This window comes from Balaenoptera ricei, chromosome 1 (genome assembly GCF_028023285.1).
Source record: "Balaenoptera ricei isolate mBalRic1 chromosome 1, mBalRic1.hap2, whole genome shotgun sequence".
Taxonomy (NCBI): Eukaryota; Metazoa; Chordata; class Mammalia; order Artiodactyla; family Balaenopteridae; genus Balaenoptera; species Balaenoptera ricei.
Genome location: NC_082639.1, coordinates 157,286,447 through 157,307,808, shown reverse-complemented (window position 1 = coordinate 157,307,808; position 21,362 = coordinate 157,286,447). Strand labels below are relative to the sequence as shown.

Sequence of the window (21,362 nt, the reverse complement as noted above, 5' to 3'; positions counted from 1 at the left end):
TATCACGTACAAAATAAATAACCTACGAGGATACATTGTATAGCACAGGAAAATGTAGCCATTATTTTGTAATAACTTTAAACAGAATATAATCTATAAAAATATTGAATCACTATGCCATACACCTGAAACTAATATAAAATTGTAAATCAACTATACTTCAATAAAAATAAAATAGAATAAAGTAAAATGAAAAATAACTATACAAGACACACAAAAATGCAAAGATATTCTGTGCTCATGAATTAGAAGACTTAATATTGCTACAATATCCATACTACCAAAAGTGATCCACAGATTCAATGCAATCCTAATTAAAATTCCAATGGTAGTTTCAACATAAATAGCAAAAATAATCCTAACATTCATATGAAGCCACAAAATACCCCTAATAGCCAAAGCAATCTTGAGAAATAAAAACAAAGCTGGAGGCATCACACTTCCTAATTTCAAACTATAAAGAGAAAAATTCAGCTTTTTTCTTTCCTGTGTAGGGAAAAACCCAGTTCTTCCCAACTATGTTTTTCTTTCCTGTGTGTCTCCTTTACTTTTAATAGAACACTCCTTCTGACACTTCTGGTGACCAAATGTGTGGAGGATTTTCCTCACATCAAGCAATTCTCTGCAACACCTGCTGAGGTCCTACACCACAATTCTGATACTACCTACACAGAGATTGAATTAGATCTCACAGGTTAGGGGCTCAGTACCACAAAACTGCCCCCTCACCTCAATTCAGATGCCAGTCAGAAGCCCAGTTTATTTCCTGTGGCCGTGACCAACCGACTATAGATTGGAGGTTACAAAGACCCCCTCCTTGAGTTTGATCAATTTGCTAGAGCAGCTCACAAAACTAAGGGAAACACTTCCTTACATTTACCAGTTTATTAAAGGATATAATAGAAGATACAGATAAACAGCCAGATGAAGAGATACATAGGGCAAGGTCTGGGAAGGTCCCAAGTGCAGGAGCTTCTGTCCACATGGAGTTGGAGTGTGTCACCCTCCTGGTGTGGATGTGTTCACCAGCCTGGAAGCTCTCTAAGGCCATGCTATTGGGATTTTATTAAGGCTTCCTCATGTAGCTATGGTTAATTATTAACTCCATATCCATCCTCTCTGGAGGATGCGAGGGGAGGCAAAACTTCCAAGCTTCTAATCATGGCTTGGTCTTTCCGGTGACCAGCCTCAATCCGGAGCCCACCCAGAGTCATCTCAAGGGAACAAAAGATGTTCCTCGTGCTCTTATCATGGGAATTTACTAGGGTTTTATGAGCCCTGTGTCAGGGATGGGGTCAAAGACAAATATCAGAACAAGAGATCTTCCTAGTACTCTTAACAGTTAGACAATTTCAAGGGTTTTAGGAGGTCTGTGCCAAGAACAGGGGGCAGAGACCAACATATATATTTTATAGTATCTCCTATGAACTATATTACAAAGCTATAAAAATCAAAACAGTACAGTATTTGCATAAAAACAAACACATAGAGTAATGGAATAGAATAGAGCACTCAGAAATATACCCACACATATATGCTTAATTAATTTACAACAAAGGAGCCAAGAATGTACAATGGGGAGAGGACAGTCTCTTCAATAAAGGTTGTTGGTAAAACTGAACAGCCACATGCAAAAGAATGAAACTGAACCCCTATCTTACACCATACACAAAAATCAACTCAAAATGGATTAAAGACGTGAACATAAGACCTGAAACAATTAAATTCCTAGAAGAAAGCATAGGGGCTCGGCTCCTTGACATTGGTCTTGGCAATTTTTTTTTTTTTATTTGACACCAAAAGCAAAGGCAACATAAGCAAAAATAAACAACTATGACCACATCAAACTAAAAAGCTTCTGCATAGCAAACATGAAAAAATGCTCAATATCATTAACTGTCAAAGAAATGCAAACCAAAACCAAAATGAGGTATCACCTCACACCTGTTAGAATGGTTATTATCAAAAAAGATAAGGGAAAGCAAATATTGGAGAGGATGTGGATAAAAAGGAACTCATATAAATTATAAACTGGTGCACCTACTATGGAAAAAGAGTAGTTCCTCAAAAAATGAAAAATAGAACTGCTATATAATACAGCAATTTCACTTCTGGGTATATATCAGAAGGAAAAGAATCACTATCTTGAAGAGATGGATAAATGAATAAGGAAAATGTGCTATATATATATATATATATATATATATATATATATATATATATATATATACATATATGTGTATATATATATGTATATATATATATATATATATATATATATATATTCAGCCATAAAAAAGAATGAATCTTGCCATTTTTGATACCATGGATGAACTTTGAAGGCATTATACTAAGTGAAACAAGTCAAGCAGGGAGAGACAAATACTGTATGATGTCATTTATATGTGGAATCTAAAAAAACTGAACTCATAAAAACAGAACAGACTGGTGGTTGCCAGAGGTGGGGGGTGGGAATCGGAGGAAATGGGTGAAAGTGATTAAAAGGCACAAACTTCCAGTTATAAGATAACTAAGTTCTGGGTATACAATGTACAGCAGAATGACTATAGTTAACAATACTGTATTGTATATTTGAAAGTTGCTGAGAGAATAGATCTTAAAAGTTATTATAAGAAAAAAATTGTAACTATGTGAGGAGATGGATGTTAACTAAACTTACTGCGCTAGTCATTTGCAATATGTACATATATCAAATCATTATGTTGTATACCTTAAACTAATACAATGTTGTATATCAACTATATCTCAATAAAACTGGAAAGAATTAAAATAAATATATCAGTTACCCAAAAAAATTAATCTCATCCATAAACACCCTTACAGAAACTCTCAGAATAATTTTTGACCATATATCTGGGCACTCATAGCCCAGTCAAGTTGACATAAAATTAACCATCACAGTATCCAACAGGATAGTGTGGAAGTAATACAGTGTGAGTTCTGAGAATAGGTTTTAAATGACACTGCGGCTTCTGCCTTTCTCTCTTGTTCTACAGGAAGCCAGCTGCCATGTCACAAGACACTCAAATAGTCTTAGGGCAAGGTCCTCCTGGTGAGGCTATCCGGCCTCCAGTCCACAACCATGACAGTGAGTCATCTTAGACTTGGATCCTCCAGTCCCAGTCAAACTTTCAGATGACTGCAATTCTGACCAATGTCTGCACTGCAACCTCCTGAAAGATCCCAAGCCAGAACCACCTTGCTTAGCTGCTTTTAAATTCCTGACATCCAGAAACTGTGTGAGATAATACATGTTTATTCTTGCTTTAAATTAATAAGTTTAGGGTAATTTGTTCCTATGTAATACATAACTGATTTAAAAGTCATTCTACAAAAATAATTGCTGTGTACTCTTCAAAAATGTCAAGGTCAGGAAAACAGAAAAGACTTAGGATCTTTACCAGATTAAATGAGAAAAAGGACAATCAAGTGCAATGCATGATCCTAGAATGATCCTGGGCCAGACAAAAAAGGGGGGGGATGGTGTGTTCGTGTGTGTGCACGTGCGGGCACCCACCCGCCCGCACGTGTTTGCTATAATAAGAAATATTAGCTGATTGGAGAAATCTGTACAATCTGTCCCTTATGTAATATGTTAATTTCCTCTTTTTGATCATTTTACTGAAATTGTGTAAGACTATGCTTTTGTTTTTAGGAAATACATACTAAAGTATTTAGAGGGGTATCATGCTTGTAACTCATCTCAAAGAGTTCCAAAGTAAAAAATTATATAATTATACTTATATACACATATAAAGTATATGTGTATATATCTAGATCTCTCTATATATAGCTATACTATAGCTATTTATCTAGAAATAGAGATGGAGAATGATAAAGAAAATACAGTAAAATGTTAACATTTGGAGAATCTGAGTGGTGATGGGTGTATAGAGATTCTTTGTATTATTTTTGCAACTTTTCTGTAGTAATTACTTCAAAATAAAAAGAAAAGAACAGCAGAGCTGGTTACTGTTCCTAAGTTTCCTTTGTAAATAAACGGTTTTCAAACGGAGGGTTAATAACTTTTGAAATGAATTTAGCGAATCCAAACCAGAATTTTCAAGAGAGAGAGTGGAGGGGAGTGAAGGGGAAGGGAGGGAATTGGAGGAAAGGGGAGGAGAGGAAAGGAGAGGAGATGATAATAGAATAGAACAGAATAGAATAGAACGGGAGCGAGCGTTGTAGATTAGTAAAGCCAGTACTATTTTGTTTCAGTTCTCCAGAGAGACAAAAGTGGATGCACTGGGTGGCGTGGTCAAAAACGTTGGAAAGCCACTGCACTGACGAGTAGAATCTGAGCCAAAGACTGAATCAGAGTTCTTCCGCCCACCCGCCCCCGGCCAACCCCTCGCCCCCTCTGCAGCCCTCACCGCGTGGTCCCGCCCCCAGCAGCCAGCAGGTGTGCGCTCAAGCTAGCACGTGGTGCCAGACACTACTTAAGGGCCCACCTTCCCCTGCTTGCAGCTGCCCCCTTCTCCAGCCCTGTCATTCCGGAGCTGCCGGAGGCTCGCGGGTCTCAGACGCATCCAGCCGCTGGGGCTGCAGCCTTGGCATGGGCGCCGCGGGTCCGCTCTGGGTTTTCTTGGCTCTCGCCGTGCCAGGGGTCCTCGGTGAGCTGGGAATGGGAGCACGGAGGTAGGGACGCGTCTGGGGCCGGGACGGCCTCTGTGCCGCGATGCAAAGGAGACAGTCAAAAGTTAGAAGGCGGGGCAGTCTTGCATGCCTCGCTCGCTTTGGGGGACCCCGAGATCTCTTGGTCCTGAATGTCCTTGCTCGCTCCTCCTGGGCTGGGACCACCAGAATTGCAGGCTGCATCAGAGACGCACTATGTGATCTGCCCAGTGTGGCTTGTGGCGTGGCGTGCCCGCTCTGTGCTCTCCGGGCTCCCCGCCCCCGGGACTCAGCATGTGCTCAGCGCTCTGGGTCTGGAGGTCTGCGAGCTCTAACGCCCGGACACATATCCGAAACCTACTCGTGCTGAGTGCATGCGACTCGGTTGCATGCTCCGCTAGGCGCGGGAGTTTCTGCGCACACTGAACTCCCTCCTGCCTGGTAAAAGCAGCACAGCCTCCTGCTGCCTTCCCAGAATAAGAATATTGTCTGATCCCCAGGCGTGGTTCTAAACGATAAACATCTGGAGTTATTTAGAAAAGTTGATACGTGAATTAAAATTGCAGTTCTTTGTGTTATTTACCTTCTGTAATGGCAAGGGCTCCAGAAGGTGTCATTAAACGTTTATTATAATTTTCTTCCTCCAGATTGGCTTAATTTTAAAGAAGAATTGTAATTTTTTAAGATTGGAGTCTCTGGGTGATAAGATAGGTATAACTTTTTAATAATTTTCAGAGTACATTGGATTCCCAGTTTATTAAGAAGTTTACTGTATACAGACCTCAATACCTGCGTGACTTTTGGCAAGTCATTTCACTCCCTAGCCTCAGTTTCTTCATCGGTAAAATGAAACTAGAGATAGGCAGCCCTACACTTACTCGGCTGCCCTGAATATCAGATGAAATTAGGCAAATGAAAGTTAGATGTTGGATGTTACTACTAGATGCCAGTAATAAGACGACTGTCTGGACCTGTTTTGATGGAGTCAGCATTTAAGCTTGACCACTCCCAGCTTGTTAAGGGATAGTGCATACGTTTGTTCTATCACAGTTCACTTTGCCTGCTTCCTGACATTCAACTTTATCCTGACCCTTAACTGAACATTTCCCCAAACCATTATCTTCATCTCTCTCTCTCCTACCTATTAACTCTTTGAACAAACACACTTTCACAGCATTCTCTAACACCTCCCGTGTGTCACAGTTCCCCACCTGACTTCTTGCCAGCATTCCATTCCTTTTTCTAAATTTCAGAGAGGATATTATCAATTGAAAATCAACTTCTTTTCCAGCCCTGTCAATTCATTGTACCCTACAAGGATGCCAGAGCATCCCCTTCCAGTACCAGAGCAGGACCATCCTTTCGGTCATTTAACTCCAGACGCACGAAAGGCCAGGTCTACCTTTCTGTCGACTGTCACAGCTAACGTGATTCTGTTGTTTGTCTTATTCTTACACCAATATTTTAATCATATTCATTATGATTACCTTTGTAACAACCTCCTCTCTTACAGGTTATTCTGATACTAGTCTTTAACTTTTCCAATGGTGAAAACCAAAATTTAAAAACTTTTTTTTTTTCATTATTCCACTCCCTTGCTCAAAAATCTAAAAGGGCTTCCTACTGCCTGTGGAATTAAAAAAAAAAAATCTGTCTTCAGCCTTTCAAGCCTTTGGTAATTGGATCTCACCTAAGCATGCCCCTCCTGATTCCCCACTGCTTCCTATCACAAATGCACCGCTCATCTTCTTGCCCGACCGACACCCCAAGGTCCTTTGCTCATGCTATACCCACGCCCCCTCCTGACTTTTGCAGGATGGTTTGATTTGCATATATTGTGGAATGATTACCATAGTAAGTTTAGTTAACATCCATCACCTCATATAGATACAATACAAAGAAAAGAAAATTTTTCTCCTTGTGATGAGAACTCTTAGGATCTACTCTATTAACAATTTTCCTACGTATCGTAAAACCATGTTAACTATAGTCATCATGTTGGACATTGCATCACTAGTACTTATTTTTCTTATAACTGGAAGTTTGAATCTTTTGACCACCTTCCTCCAATTCTCTCTCCTCCCATTCCCTGCCTCCAATAACCACAAATCTGATCTCTTTTTTCTGAATTTTGTCTTTTTGTTTTTAGATTCCACGTAAAAGTGAGATCATACATTACTTGTATGTCTCTGTGTGACTTATTTCACTTAGTATAATGCCTTCAAGGTCCATCCATGTTGTTGCAAGTGGTAGGATTCCCTTGTTTTTTTAATGGCTGAATAATATTCCATTGTATATATTCATCCACAACTTCTTTATCCATTCATCTATTGATGGACACCTAGGCTGTTTCCATGAGTTGGCTATGTTTCCATTTGTAAATAATGTCACTATGAACATGGGGGTGTAGTTATCTTTTCAAGTTAGTATTTTCATTTCCTTTGTATATATCCCCAGAAGTGGAATTGCTGGATCATATGGTAGTTCTATTGTTAATTTTTTGAGGAATCGTGGTGCCTTTTTAAAATACAGGTTTCTGGGTTCCATCTCACCTTCCAGAAATTCATATGTTTGCGGGGGGTGGGGGGTGGCCCAGGAAGCTGAGATTTAACAAGCACTCTGGAAAATTCTGAAGCAAGTATCTTAAAGAGCAAATTTCCTTCTCAGAGTGTTTTCATTTTTCTCCTTTTATCTATTTGCATAAACCAATTCAAATTTCCTGCGCTGTTAAATTTCACTCTTGCCTTGACTGACTGCCTCACCTTAACCAACACTAAGAAAATAAAATCATTAAGTAGGAATTCCCTTATTTTCCAATCACCTACCTCCATCTGAGATCAGATTTTTTCTCTCCTCTGGTTAAAACATGCCAAGGGCTACCCATCACATTAGGACAAAATTCATGCTCCTTAACCTCAACTCCAGGCCTCTGTTTCTCTGAAGTTCTCTGTACTCCTCCCTCACTGACTCTTCTCCAGCCACACTGGCCTTCTTTCTATTCCTTAAACGGAGTCATGTTTGTTTAACTATGCACTAGGTGTTCCTCTCTGAAAATGCTCTTCTATGGGTCATCCCTTACCTGTCTCCTCAACATTCAGGTCTCAGCTCCACTGACACTTTTCTGTGATGCTCTGACTCTTACCTGAAGTAGTCTATACCCCAGGTCACTCTCTATCACATAACCATGTTTTATTTTCCACAGAGCACCTATCATCATATAAAACCTTCTTATTTATTTACTTGTTTGTTCCCTCACTGGTATACGAGTGCCATGAGATCAAGGCCTTTATCTGTCTTTATTGCCTGACGAATCTCAGTACATGGTATTACCATCAACCAAGAGCTCAAGTCAAAAGCCTAGAAGCCATTACTGAATCCTCCCATTCCCTTAGTCCCACATTTAAGTACAACAGAGTCACCCACTTCTCACTGTCTCCTTGTGCTCAAGCTTCATTTTTTTGGTCTAAGCTACTATAATACCTTCCAGACTACACTCCCTACTTCTGAAAGTAAAAGTCCAGTCCATTCGCCATCCAATTGCTAGACTATTTTTTTAAAAAGTTAAATCAGGCCATGTGACTCTCTTGCTTGAACTCTCCAGTGACTCCTACCCAGAATAACACGGGGACATCCTCCTGTGGACTAAGAAGCCCTGTGTAATCCTTCCTTCTGGGCTTTTTAACTCGATTCCATTTCACTCTGATCACTAAGTTCCAGCCACACTTGCATTTCGTTTATCCCTAAAGCATAGTAAATCCATCCCTGCTGTTAGGCTTCTGCCTAACATGCTTTTACCCAGCACTTTACCTGTCTGGCTGGCATCTTCTTATCCTTCAGTCATAACTCAAATGTCTCCTCTTCATAAGCCTTCTTTAACCATCATAACTGAAGTCATATGCCCTCCTGTCCCCTCCTTTTTCCAGTGCATTACATTTTGATACATCACTCTGTTTATTTCCTTTACCTACGATCTATTTATTCATTGGTATTTACTTATGGTCTCTCTCCCTCTATTGGAATATAAATTCCATGAATGTGAGAGCCTTGTGTCTAATGTTCACTGATGCATATTCTGTGCTTAAGACAGTATCTTGGTTGATGTGCACACCCATCATTCAAAAATGATCACATAGCCAGGAAACCCAGAGTTATGTTATGTGATCATAATAATTCTCATTATCAATAATAATTTTTCCTTCTACCTGCTGTCTGACCTAAATTTCAGGGTTATTTTGATCATCTTGTATATTTGTTCTTCATTCATTTCAAATGGGTTTCTAAGCCAGTCCAGGTAAATCCCCTTAGACACAGATAAAGAGTTAAATGTATTTCTGTTCTCTAGAAAGGCCTTTGCCTAGTTAGTTTTAATATGGTTCAAGGGATGTGTATGTCAATGTTTTGTCACTATATTCTATTTTATATCCAGTCATGATCTACACTGATGTTTACTCCTGATTTTAAAAAGATGTGAAGAGAAAAAAAAAAATGTGAAGAGGGTCCAATGACCCTTAAGAGAATTAATGTTACTTAATGGTTCATAGGCTAACTTTCCCTTTTCTGATATGAAAGAGAACATGATTGCTGTAAATTCTGTCCTGTGACCTGGGATTTTGGCAAAATCATTACTAATAAGAGCTGGCGTCCCCCAAGAGACAGGTGTCCCTAAGTCTCACTGAAGATAAAAATTTCCCATTGTTTCTCATCCAGAAAGTATGATTCTTATCTCCTTTCACCTTCTACTTTCTTTGCTTCAAGATCTTGGTTACTTCTCAGTCCATGTCATCACTAATGATTAAATCTTGTAAACTCAAATTGGTTTTCAGATTGTGGAAAATTATTTAGGATTGCCCTTATCCACATTGGATAATTACAGGTTAAATCATTTGATTAGGGTGAATTGGTACAAATAACGGCAGGGTCGTGAAGTTGGTCTTCATTGAGGTCAAACCCTGACTTTCCCTATAGAGTCTTGCTGTTTTGCGAAAGTATGCATTTGGAAACATTTGTAGGTGTTAATGGAGGACACCAAAGGAGTTGAGGAAAGAAATAGGAGACCTACAGTGGGATCTGGGTCCCAAGAGTAATGGCTATTCTTAGATCCTGTCCATATGACTTCTCCAACAGAAGTGTTGGGCTACAAAAAGGTTGGGTCTGGCCACAACTTTGGGAGTTCTGTGTTTGCCTTTGTGTCAGTTAGTCCATGTTTGTTCTTTGACTTGCACCTGTATCAGTTTCAGATTTGTTTGAAAAAGGAGATTTATAAATTTGATATTCAAATATACCACCATTCTGGAGTTGAAACTTGAACTCTCTTTCATACCTAGAAAAATTCTTTTCCAGGTACATCCTCAAGTATCTGGGTGTTACAGTTTCTTACCCATCTCCTAGAATAAGGTTTGTTTCATCTTCATCATCATAATCATCATCATAATTATTTTAAGTCACAGAGAAGTGTCTTGAAAAAACTGGCTCCTTTTATCTGGTACCCATCAGGAAGTATTTACTAAACTCTTTTGGGGGTATATTACTCTACTAAGTTAATGGAATAAAATAATGAAGAATAAAAACAACCCTATTTTCTTCTTGCTAGGACCTAAGGGTTTAATGACTAAGATAGTAATGTTAATGCATTAAAGTAATTTTAGAGGATCATACATGTGATGAGCTTTCAAGGTCTGATATACTTGTTTCCTGTGCTATCCCAGAAAAGTTTTTACTTATAAGGTTTTAGTTTTTATTTATGAGGTTGTAAGAAGATAGAACAACTCCAGGGTCTTTATGGAATTTTATTAAAAAATGATTTTCTCCAGCTCTTCTTCTGAAGTCTATCCTAAAAAGCCTTTGAACTCCCGAGCTTATTTCTCTGTATATGCATTCATACTGCAAGATATATCTTCTTTGACCCAGGAAATATTGACATCTTGGGTTTACTGTCTAAAGATCAAAGTTATTGTAACTGGTGACAAAACAAGCTGAATAGAGATTTTAGCCTCTCTTAGTTTTGATATTCCTGTGGTCTTTGTCTTTAGGTCAGTGTAAGTTCCTGCCAAGGTATCCTTTTGCTAAGCCTAAAATTCAGAGTGATCAGTCTGAGTTTGCTGTTGGGACAACTTGGGAATATGAATGCCTTCCTGGGTATGTCAAGAGGTCATTCTTTATCATCTGCCTAGAGACCTCCAAGTGGTCAGATGCTCAGCCAATCTGTAAACGTGAGTAATCAGTAATAGAAGAATCTTTGGGTCTATAGCATGTCTCTATGGGCTAACCTATTATTTTCAAGATAAAAGATGAGAAAGTAAGTAATCTCAAATGAAAGGGGCTGCTAGGTTCTCCATGTTTTCTTTTACTCCTAAGGGTATTAAGTATCATGTATTGGGGTTAAGTCACACAGCTGGCCAACCCTGTTTATCCTATAATCTTCATGACCTTGTTCTATGGTCTCTGTACTGTGTTACAATGATCTTAGAAGTTAGTATACAAGGAATATTAGTTTCACCTCATATTAGTTTTCACCCAACTCAATTCAAGAAATATTTTTGAGTAACCACTGGGTATGAAGCATTAGGCTAGATGGTGGGGCTTGGAAGAGGCATAAAAATTAACCTGCTAGTCTCTGTCATTGAGGAAGTCCTATAGTATTTGTAAAGACTGGTTTTTGAACAAATACTGTACTATGGTGTAATTGCTTTTATTTATAGAGATAAAATTTTATGATATCATAGAGAAGTAAATAATAAGTGCTATCTAGGAGAATAGAGAAATCTAGGCACTACAGACAGAGGAAGCAGCATATGCCAACACATAAAGGTATGGAAGAACATGACGTCTCTGGAAAATAGGAAAATTCAGAGTGGTTAGAATATAAGGTGCATGGTGAGGAATAGTAGTTGATTAAGTGGATTGGAGTTTAAGTGTGGTAGGCCATGCATTCTTTTCCAATAAACAATGGTAAGTCAGTGTAAGTTTTTGAATGTGGGGAGTGGCATGACCACCTTTATACTTCTGAAAGATAATGTGTGCAGCAGCATAGAAGATGTGCTGGACCAATGGCGACCAGCATTAGAAAGGTAAATTTTATTACTCAATGATCCAATGAGAGATTATAGTGGTGGCAAAATAGTTGGTTTGGAGAGAGATTTCTGGAATCCAGTCCTGGAAACTTGGTGATCTATTGAATTAAGGGCAGGGGGTAGAGAAAATGAGTTACAGATAGGAAATGATGACTGTGAGGTTTTGTTTGTTTGTTTGTTTGTTTGTTTTAAGCCATAGGACTTGGTAGATGTTGCCATCAACTGACAGAGTATAAAAAGGGGAAATAGAGATTATAAATTATGGTTGACTACAAATAATGTTTGCATCCATGCTCAGAAATATAGACTACATGCATTAAACAAATAGTGTTATGGAGTTGACTGATCCTTTGGAAGATAGAAGTTCTGTAAATGCCCCAAATTTCTTTGAATAAACATAAGTAAACTACTCAGCAAGTCCAGTCAGGTTGGAATTTAATGTAAGACACAAAACATCCCCCAAATCCCAGTCCCAAATCCTGTTTTGTCTTGTTTTCCCTTATAGGTAAATCATGTGTAACTCCTAGAGAACTCCTCCATGGCTTTGTCCTTGCACCCAGGGGTATCGTGTTTGGGTCAACAATTACATATTCTTGTGATAAAGGGTGAGTCACCAGGAGACATCTCCAGAGCACATGGATATTAGAACACTAGTTTCAACCAGAAATCACCCATCTTCCAAAAGAGAACTGAGTAATTGCCACCCACCCTTAACCATAGATAAGTAAAAAGAGAATCACTTCTCTGATCTGCTCCAGAGGCAACTCTTCAGGATTACCCACTAGAGAGGATCCCTAGAAGAGAAAAAAGTTTGGGCTATTCTTCTTCCAATTTTAAATCTTCAGTGTTACTGACCAGGAGGTCAAATTTCATTTGTCTTTAGATTGTTGAATCTTTTGTATGAGTCCTTAATCTGTCACCATTATTTGTCATATATGATATTCTATTCTTTGCCATTCTTTCAGTGGAAAAAGAACTAAGCTTTCCTAAAATGTCCAGCTGGGAGATGATCACTCATCTCTTTGTCTTTAGATATCGACTCATTGGTGACTCCTCTGCCACATGTATTATCTCAGACAATATTGTAACCTGGGATAAGGACATGCCTTTTTGTGAATGTGAGTAGAATTTTCCCTTTATTGCACCTAGGTAATTCCTCTTGTCACCCTCCAAAGGGAAAGTGGGCATCTACACATCAAAATAAGTACCCAGGTGGGTTACACTTGGCTTGAGTAGTTCTGGACACAGATCTGTGGTTTATCTTCTTCTATGCCCCCAATCCCATTACACTTTCCTTTGCTTACTGTCCTTTGATGGTACATTATCTCATAGTGAATAAGTGCTCAAATCTAAAATATGCCACAAGATTACACACTGCCAACTTTATTCCATGCAAAATGTACACCACCCTAGGTGCCTTTTGTAACAGTTTATCTGTACTCTGGGGGTCAGGACTGGTGACCAGATCATATTTTTGTGGGTTTTTATCAGGCCAGTTCCATGTATCTTCCTACCTTGCTACTTCCCATTTAGAACCATCTTTGAGATGAGGATACAGAATTTCAATAATAGGGGTTAATTATAGGCTAAGTGGAAGTTTGGTTTGCAAGAGTTAAGACAAAATTCCCAGAAGGTATAACATTTAAATGCCTTCTCTCTTTTCCTATCTACCCCATCCTCCCCAAGCTATTCCTTGTGAGTCACCCCCAGCCATCTCCAATGGAGACTTTTACAGCAGCAGTAGCGAGGACTTTTACTATGGAATGGTGGTTACTTATAAGTGCCATGTTGGACCGAATGGGAAAAAGCTGTTTGACCTCGTGGGTGAGAAGTCAATATATTGCACCAGCAAAGACAATCGAGTTGGCATCTGGAGCAGCCCTCCCCCTCGGTGTATTCATGTAGTCAAATGCCCAATTCCAGAAGTTGAAAATGGAATTATGGAATCTGGATTTAGACGCTCATTTTCCTTAAATGATTCTGTGATGTTTAAGTGTAAGCCTGGCTTTACCATGAAAGGCAGCAACACAGTATGGTGCCAACTAAACAGCAAATGGAACCCTCCACTGCCAAGGTGCTTCAAGGGTGAGTTGGGCTGAAATTTTGGGGATCTAGAAATAAACTGAGACTTTGGGAGGAATAGATATATGGTACCTATGAGAAGAGGAAGATAAAGACAGTGAGTGTATGTAGTTGGATATCCTGGTTAAAGAACTTAAAAGTAAACTTTGAAAGTAGTATCTAAATGTAGAAGAGTTGGGAAATTTACTATATTCTGGGACAGTGCTAGATATGCATTAATGTAGGGGAAATTAGAAGACACTTAAAAAAAAAAAAAGCAGGTAGTACCAGAGCTAATGATCAGAGATTTTTATATGATTAAAATCATATGTGATTGCCAACAAACACATGAGATTGCCAACAAACACATGAAAGAATGCTCAATATCATTAATCTTTAGAGAAATGCAAATCAAAACTACAATGAGATATCATCTCACACCAGTCAGAATGGCCATCATCAAAAAATCTACAAACAATAAATGCTGGAGAGGGTGTGGAGAAAAGGGAACCCTCTTGCACTGTTGGTGGAGAACAGTATGGAGGTTCCTTAAAAAACTAAAAATAGAACTACCATGCGACCCAGCAATCCCACTACTGGCCATATACCCTGAGAAAACCATAATTCAAAAAGAGTCATGTACCAAAATGTTCATTGCAGCTCTATTTACAATAGCCAGGACATGGAAGCAACCTAAGTGTCCATCAACAGATGAATGGATAAAGAAGATGTGGCACATATATACAATGGAATATTACTCAGCCATAAAAAGAAACAAAATTGAGTTATTTGTAGTGAGGTGGATGGACCTAGAGTCTATCATAGAGAGTGAAGTAAGTCAGAAAGAGAAAAACAAATACCGTATGCTAACACATGTATATGGAATCTAAAAAAAAAATGGTCATGAAGAACCTAGAGGCAAGACGGGAATAAAGACACAGACCTACTAGAGAATGGACTTGAGGATACAGGGAGGGGGAAGGGTAAGCTGGGACAAAGTGAGAGAGTGGCATGGACATATATACACTACCAAAAGTAAAATAGATAGCTAGTGGGAGGCAGATGCATAGCACAGGGAGATCAGCTCAGTGCTTTGTGACCACCTAGAGGGGTGGGATAGGGAGGGTGGGAGGGAGGCAGACGCAAGAGGGAAGAGATATGGGGACATATGTATATGTATAACTGATTCACTTTGTTATAAGGCAGAAACTAACACACCATTGAAAAGCAATTATACTCCAATAAAGATGTTTAAAAAATCATATGTGATTAGATTTTATTTAAATGAGGATAAAATAAACTCTCAATCCTATTGGCCAGGCCAATGGGGGAAATGGGCTGATCAGAATTTGATTCAAATTACTATAGATATTATACATTCTCCTATTGAAAAATGTAGGTTTTATGGAATAAGGCTAGAGTTAAGATCAAGTCACTTCCCCCATTCCCCCTTTTTCCCCTACTCTTATTGAGAAGTGCCTGACTTATTAAAAACCTGGCAACATTGGGAGCCCCCCCCCAACAAGGCTCAGAAACTTCATCAGTGGTTTGGGAAGCAGGAAGAAAGAGGAGATTTTTGGTGGTAAAAATGCATTATAATAGTTTGATTCCTTTGGCTACAACATTAGTGAGAGAGTATATCCATTTAAATGAAATGGGAAAATGATGAATGGGAATAATGTTTCTTGGCATAAATCAAGGTACAGAAGGAAGATAGATGCAAGGTTGATCGTGTCTAAAATATGAAACACATGTTAGCCCCACTGCAGCTCACCCAAAAGAGTGTCTGCCTTATACTTTGGAGAATTGACATGACCACCTTCATCCGACTCCTGCCAACCTCAAGTTGGCTTAGGTTGTAGAGAAGAAAGTTCTTATTTCAGAAATAAAAGGACTCTGGTCCTGTTCTTTTCTCAGGGTGTCTACCACCTCCACATGTCTACCATGGTAATTATAACAAATTGGATGAGGAATTCTTTGCAGTTGGACAGGAAGTGTCCTACAGCTGTGAGCCTGGCTATACTCTCATTGGAACTCACCCTATGCAGTGTACATCCTTGGGAACCTGGAGCCATCCAGCCCCCAAATGTGAAGGTGCCTAAAGGTCTATTCCATCTCAAGGAAACTTAGCTGTTTCCTGACTCTTCATGTGCCAGCCTTGTCTCTTTTTTCCTAGCAAAATCATGTGATGCCATTCCAAACCAACTTCTCAACGGTCATGTGGTAGCTCCTCCTAATCTCCAGCTTGGGGCAGAGGTTGCATTTGTTTGTGATAAGGGGTGAGTGCAAGGTGATGGGGCCTGACTTGGGGCCTATGATCCATAGCTAAGCATTGCAAAGTGTGATCTTTAAAGGTAGTTAAAATTTTTTTCTCTCCTTTTCTTTACCCTTTATGATTAAGAATTCTGTTATTAAGCAAATTCCATTGATTTTCCCCAAATGTGTAAATTGTGCATGGCCAGCCAAAGCTGAGAATTATCCTTTCATCTTTTGCAAAAGCAAAGTTTGGGCTCTGAAGTTAAGGCTTCTATTTTGGAGTCTGAATAGATGTTGGGGGTTCAGTAAGAGGGACTCTTTAAAGTGAGCTTAGGGAACAAAGTCTCTGATGTTTTCTTTACTAGGAACTTAGGTTATTTCCTTCTAATTGTCAAGAAAATCTTGACATTTGGATGCCAAAGAGGAAAGAGAGAATTCAAGAAAAGAACAGATCATTAGGACTGTTTTCTCTGTGTTTTCAGCTGGTGTGAAGGCCTCACATAGCTTAGCTGATTCACAATCTTAGACATTTTCCTTAAGCCAGAAATGCTTACAAAAATAGAGGCTATTAATACCATATACTTGAGAGAAGTGATGAATTCCATGCAACCGAGAATTAGTTTGTTCTGGTGATGATTTGCTACCCCTTATTGTTTAAGGTACCGGTTAAATGGCCAATCTTCTAGTCAGTGTGTCTCAGAAGGAATGAGAGTACTCTGGAATAATAAGTTTCCTGTCTGTGAACGTGAGTAGAAAGCAAAAATAATCAAGTATGGATCGTGCCTCTTGATTTTTGGTGTATTCTCATGCATTTATCAATTATAAAATCTTATCAATATGAACATATATATGCCACTCTTCTGTATGTTCTAGAATGCAGACAAAAACTAAATTTATTCAGTTGACTACATATGGTATTGAGTATTCTATGTGTATAAGGATAAAGGCTCTCAAAAATTACCCCTACTGAAAATGAATAGCACTGATGTGCTGAAATGGTTTGGCTGTGTCTTCTTATGCCATTTCCTCATCTGATGAGCAATTCTTGGAGCTAAATGGAAATCAACCAGAAGTTTTGGAGGTTGGCAATTTTTCCTTTATTCTAAGACTCACTCAGGAAAGGTGTGCATATACCAACGCAGCTATAAACAATTAATATTCTTCATGTCTATTAGGACAAATAAATAAAAGATATGAGGTCACTATTCCAAACCTCTGATCACTTCCTGTGGGTCTTTCAAATGGGACCAGCATCAAAGGATGACAAATGACTTGCAGTGAGGCTGCAGTATCTTTTGTAACGGGACAGAATGTGGTCTCACTACTTACAGCTCCAGCTGTGTTTTTGAAACAGGCACTGCATAATTAGTATGTTCCAGGTATTGTACTTGCCCCTTTCAGGTACTTTTATGTCACTGGATTCTCATTACAACCTTGAATTATACTAGACTAGGAAACCGAGGCTTAAAGAGGGTGAGACTTGCCTAAGGTCACACAGTTATTGAATGACTGTGGGGATGTGAAACCAGGTCTAATGAGCCCAGATTTCATTAGTCCATGGTGCCTCTCCACGTGTGATTAGTATGTCATTAATATATTATTTTCATGTACTGTTTGCCTTTTGTTTCATTATTAAAGTTGATTAGACACAGAACTATTCAATAAATTCTGTTTCATTGTTATTGTTTGGTCAAGATGGCTTATAGTCCTATATTGCTTTGTTTGCTGAGGATCAAGAGAAAGGTAAGAAATTAGGAACTTGGGGACAGACAGGGACTATGAGTAAGAAATAAATTATACAAATTTCTAAGTCTATTTCTGAAAAAGTGACACGACCTATATTTGGACTTTTATCTAAATTTGAATCTTATTGTCATGATCAGTATGACCACATATTTTCTTTTCTACTTTGCAGGGATTTTTTGTGACCCTCCTCCTCCTATCAAAAATGGGCGGAATAGTTATCATTCTGGTTCCATAGCTGTTAACGCTGTGGTGAGGTACAGCTGTTTGGGTGCCTTCCGCCTCATTGGAGAAAGTATTCTTTTTTGTATAACTAAAGACAAAGTGAATGGAATCTGGGATAAAGCTGCTCCTATATGTGAATATTACAATAAAAATTCTATTTGCTCTGAGCCCATAGTACCAGGTGGATACAGAAATAAAATGTCTAGACCACCATACAGACATGGTGATTCTGTGACATTTACCTGTAATACCAACTTCACCATGAAAGGAAACAAAACTGTTTGGTGCCAAGCAAATAAAACATGGGGGCCAACACCACTACCAACCTGTGAAAGTGGTGAGTAGAATGAAAATAAAACTGATTCAGGAGCTTGGAGCCTCGCATTTCTGTGCAGATTAAGTTTGGTATCATTCTGAAGGAAGAACAGTGTGGATGTGTGAGTGGTAAGGGTGGAGGGAGGAAGCAACGGAAAGGGTGAAAATTATGGTTTCCTGGCTTTTTCTTGGTTGTAGAGGGATATAAATATTCATTCAACAAACATCAGTAGAGCAAAGAATTTTAAAGTATAATGGGAAAATCTAACTAAACACACCTAATAATTGAATGGAATAAGTCCCACAAGGATGGGGGCCAGAATTTGTTTGGACTGCGGGAATTGGGTTTTACAGTTTTCAACTGCATATCTGGGTTATTGTTAAAATGAGAAGAAATGTGGGCTCTAATAGCAAAAACACAATGAGTGGATTTAAAATTGATCTACAAAAGCTGTTAGTATAGTCTAGCAGAAATGATGTGCTGCTCTCTTTGGCCTCTATAAATACTTTCTGAGTGATCCACTATTTTTCAAACTCATGTCCTAAGCCATAACATTTCAAATCAAGTAACTTTGAAAATAAGAAGTACTGTAAGCTCTTCCTTTCTTTATTATTTGGTGTGGTTTATGTTGCTGCTGAACTCTAAATCTGAATTTCAGTGATGTAATTATGGGAACTGGCAATACATGACAAAAATTATACCATCAAAATAAGGTATTTATTTTCTTAATAAAGAACAATATTGATAAATTCTAAATTGATTAAAGAGTTGAAAAAATTACTATTAGAAAAATATGATTCTATCTCTCTGTAAACAGATATATAATCTTGGAGGAAGGGAAGATCTGAAGATAGTCTCAAATGGGGTGACCATGAAAAACAATTAAAGATTATAGATAGGATTAAAGATTATAAAGATTTAGATAGGCCTATATGTATTGACATGGAAAGATATAGATTATTAAGCAAATAAAGCAGGGCCTAGAATAATATGTATTGAGTATACATACACATCCAAAATATGTGTATAGATATATCACGTATAGGATCCAAAAACACTATATTACTAATATCTGGCAGGATAACTCCATAAATAACAACATGCTACTTTTGGAGCAGAAAATAGGCTTAAGGGTAGAATGAGAGTATGAGTGAAAATGGACTTTTTTTTGGTAATTGAAGTTTTTCACACTGCAAATGTGATTCATAAAGTGTAACTAAAAATAAAAAATAATGTACTATTTGCGGTATAAAATGGATATAATTAAACCATACCTGTTTGATCTTTAAAAGACTGAGTCGAAAATTAATGACGACTGCTTAGCATAGACCATGTATCATTTATTTGGATGTATGTACTAAGTCAAAATACAGACTGTGAAGGAGCTATCTGATGACCTTTTTCCTAATGTGTGTGTGTAAAGATATCCCCCTGGAGTGTCCATCACTTCCCACAATCGCCAATGGGCATCACACAGGGGAGAGTGTTAATTCCTTTGCCCCAGGATTGTCTGTGACCTACAGCTGTGAACCTGGTTACTTGCTTCTTGGAGAAAAGACCATTCGCTGTTTGTCTTCGGGAGACTGGAGTGCTGTCACTCCCACATGTAAAGGTACCCTAAATTTACAATCAATGTTAAGAATTTGGGCTATTATGTTACTTGCCGCACTTTGCTCATCTTTGGCTTGTTTTCTTAGAGGCACAGTGTGAACCTCCAGGACCATTTCTCAATGGGCAGTTAAAGAGGCCCACAAGTCTTCGGGTTGGTGCAACTGTGAACTTTTCCTGTAGTGAAGGGTGAGTGTCTAGAGGGCCTATGAGATTTAATTCATTTGACTTATGTGTGCATGGTGTGAACTGTGAAACCTGCAGAAGGCTTCTCTGTGACGGTCGATGGACAACTTAAGGTTGTGAGAGATAATGCCAATAAAAGGAGTTGGTGCCCACAAATTAAGTGAATTTGGATTTTAAATAGAGGGTTTTGTTCCGCCTAATAGTTCTGAATGACCTCCCTTTGTCTCCAGGTATCGATTACAAGGCCAACCTTCTAGCCAGTGTGTAATTGTTGGACAGCGTACTTTTTGGACCAAGATGCCAGTATGTGAAGGTATGTTAAGTGACTGTGGTTTGCAACTAGTTCCTTGGCCAGAGGTTCAACAGGACACCACATTCTCAGCTTAACTGAAAGCGTTTCCTCCAGTTGTTACTATACAGGATCTTATAGAACAAGGATCTCCCCCAGAGATCTTTAGATCTTTAAGGGATATGTTCTTCACTGAAACATCCTTGAATTACCTCTTTGTCCTTTGCTTACTCAAGTAAAACAGGGTTTCTAAGCTTTTCTTTCTCTGAAAGCTATGTACATTTGCCAGCCAGGCCATGCACATAAAGGAGATTATATACTTGGTAAAAGAAATCAAAGGATCAGCAAAGTAGATATATTAAGGAATAAAGCTTTAAATCATACTTTCTGAATTATATTGCTATAGCCGCTTTGACAGATTCATTACAGATTCCAGTATTATTGTCCCTGAACCCAGGATGTGAGAGTGGCATGTAGCAACACCCGAGACATTCTTTGTTTGTAGTACAGTTGGAATCTTGTCATCTCTCTCTGTAATTTCCTAGAAATTCTTTGCCCACCACCTCCTTCTATTCTCAATGGAAGACATACGGGCAGCTCTTCAGTGAATGTTCGGTATGGAAGCACAGTCACTTATACCTGTGACCGGGGCCCAGAGCAAGGAGTGAACTTCATCCTCACTGGGGAGAGAACTATCCATTGTACCACTGATAGTCAGAAGACTGGGACCTGGAGCGGCCCTGCCCCACGCTGTGAACTTTCTGTTTCTGAGGTTCGGTGTCCACCTCCCCAGATCCTAAGAGGCCAAATATCATCCGGGCAGAAAGATCAATATTCCTATAATGACACTGTGGTATTTGCTTGCGTATTTGGCTTCACCATGAAGGGCAGCAAGGGAATCCGATGTAATGCCCAAGGCACATGGGAACCATCGGTACCAGTCTGTGAAAAGGGTGGGTATTCCAATGCTTGG

General features: G+C 38.8%; 1 protein-coding gene across 1 annotated transcript in view; it reads left to right on the top strand.

The window, feature by feature from the left end:
- Positions 1–4,576: 4,576 nt before the first annotated feature.
- Positions 4,577–21,362, top strand: part of CR2 (complement C3d receptor 2) — a 30,703-nt gene continuing 13,917 nt past the window's right edge. The window contains exons 1-13 of the mRNA XM_059904496.1: positions 4,577–4,634; positions 10,665–10,844; positions 12,211–12,310; positions 12,738–12,823; positions 13,392–13,790; positions 15,684–15,860; positions 15,943–16,045; positions 16,682–16,767; positions 17,938–18,327; positions 19,730–19,918; positions 20,004–20,103; positions 20,331–20,413; positions 20,935–21,342. Of these exons, the coding sequence (XP_059760479.1) occupies positions 4,577–4,634; positions 10,665–10,844; positions 12,211–12,310; positions 12,738–12,823; positions 13,392–13,790; positions 15,684–15,860; positions 15,943–16,045; positions 16,682–16,767; positions 17,938–18,327; positions 19,730–19,918; positions 20,004–20,103; positions 20,331–20,413; positions 20,935–21,342 (2,359 nt within the window). The remainder of the gene's footprint in view (positions 4,635–10,664; positions 10,845–12,210; positions 12,311–12,737; positions 12,824–13,391; positions 13,791–15,683; positions 15,861–15,942; positions 16,046–16,681; positions 16,768–17,937; positions 18,328–19,729; positions 19,919–20,003; positions 20,104–20,330; positions 20,414–20,934; positions 21,343–21,362) is intronic.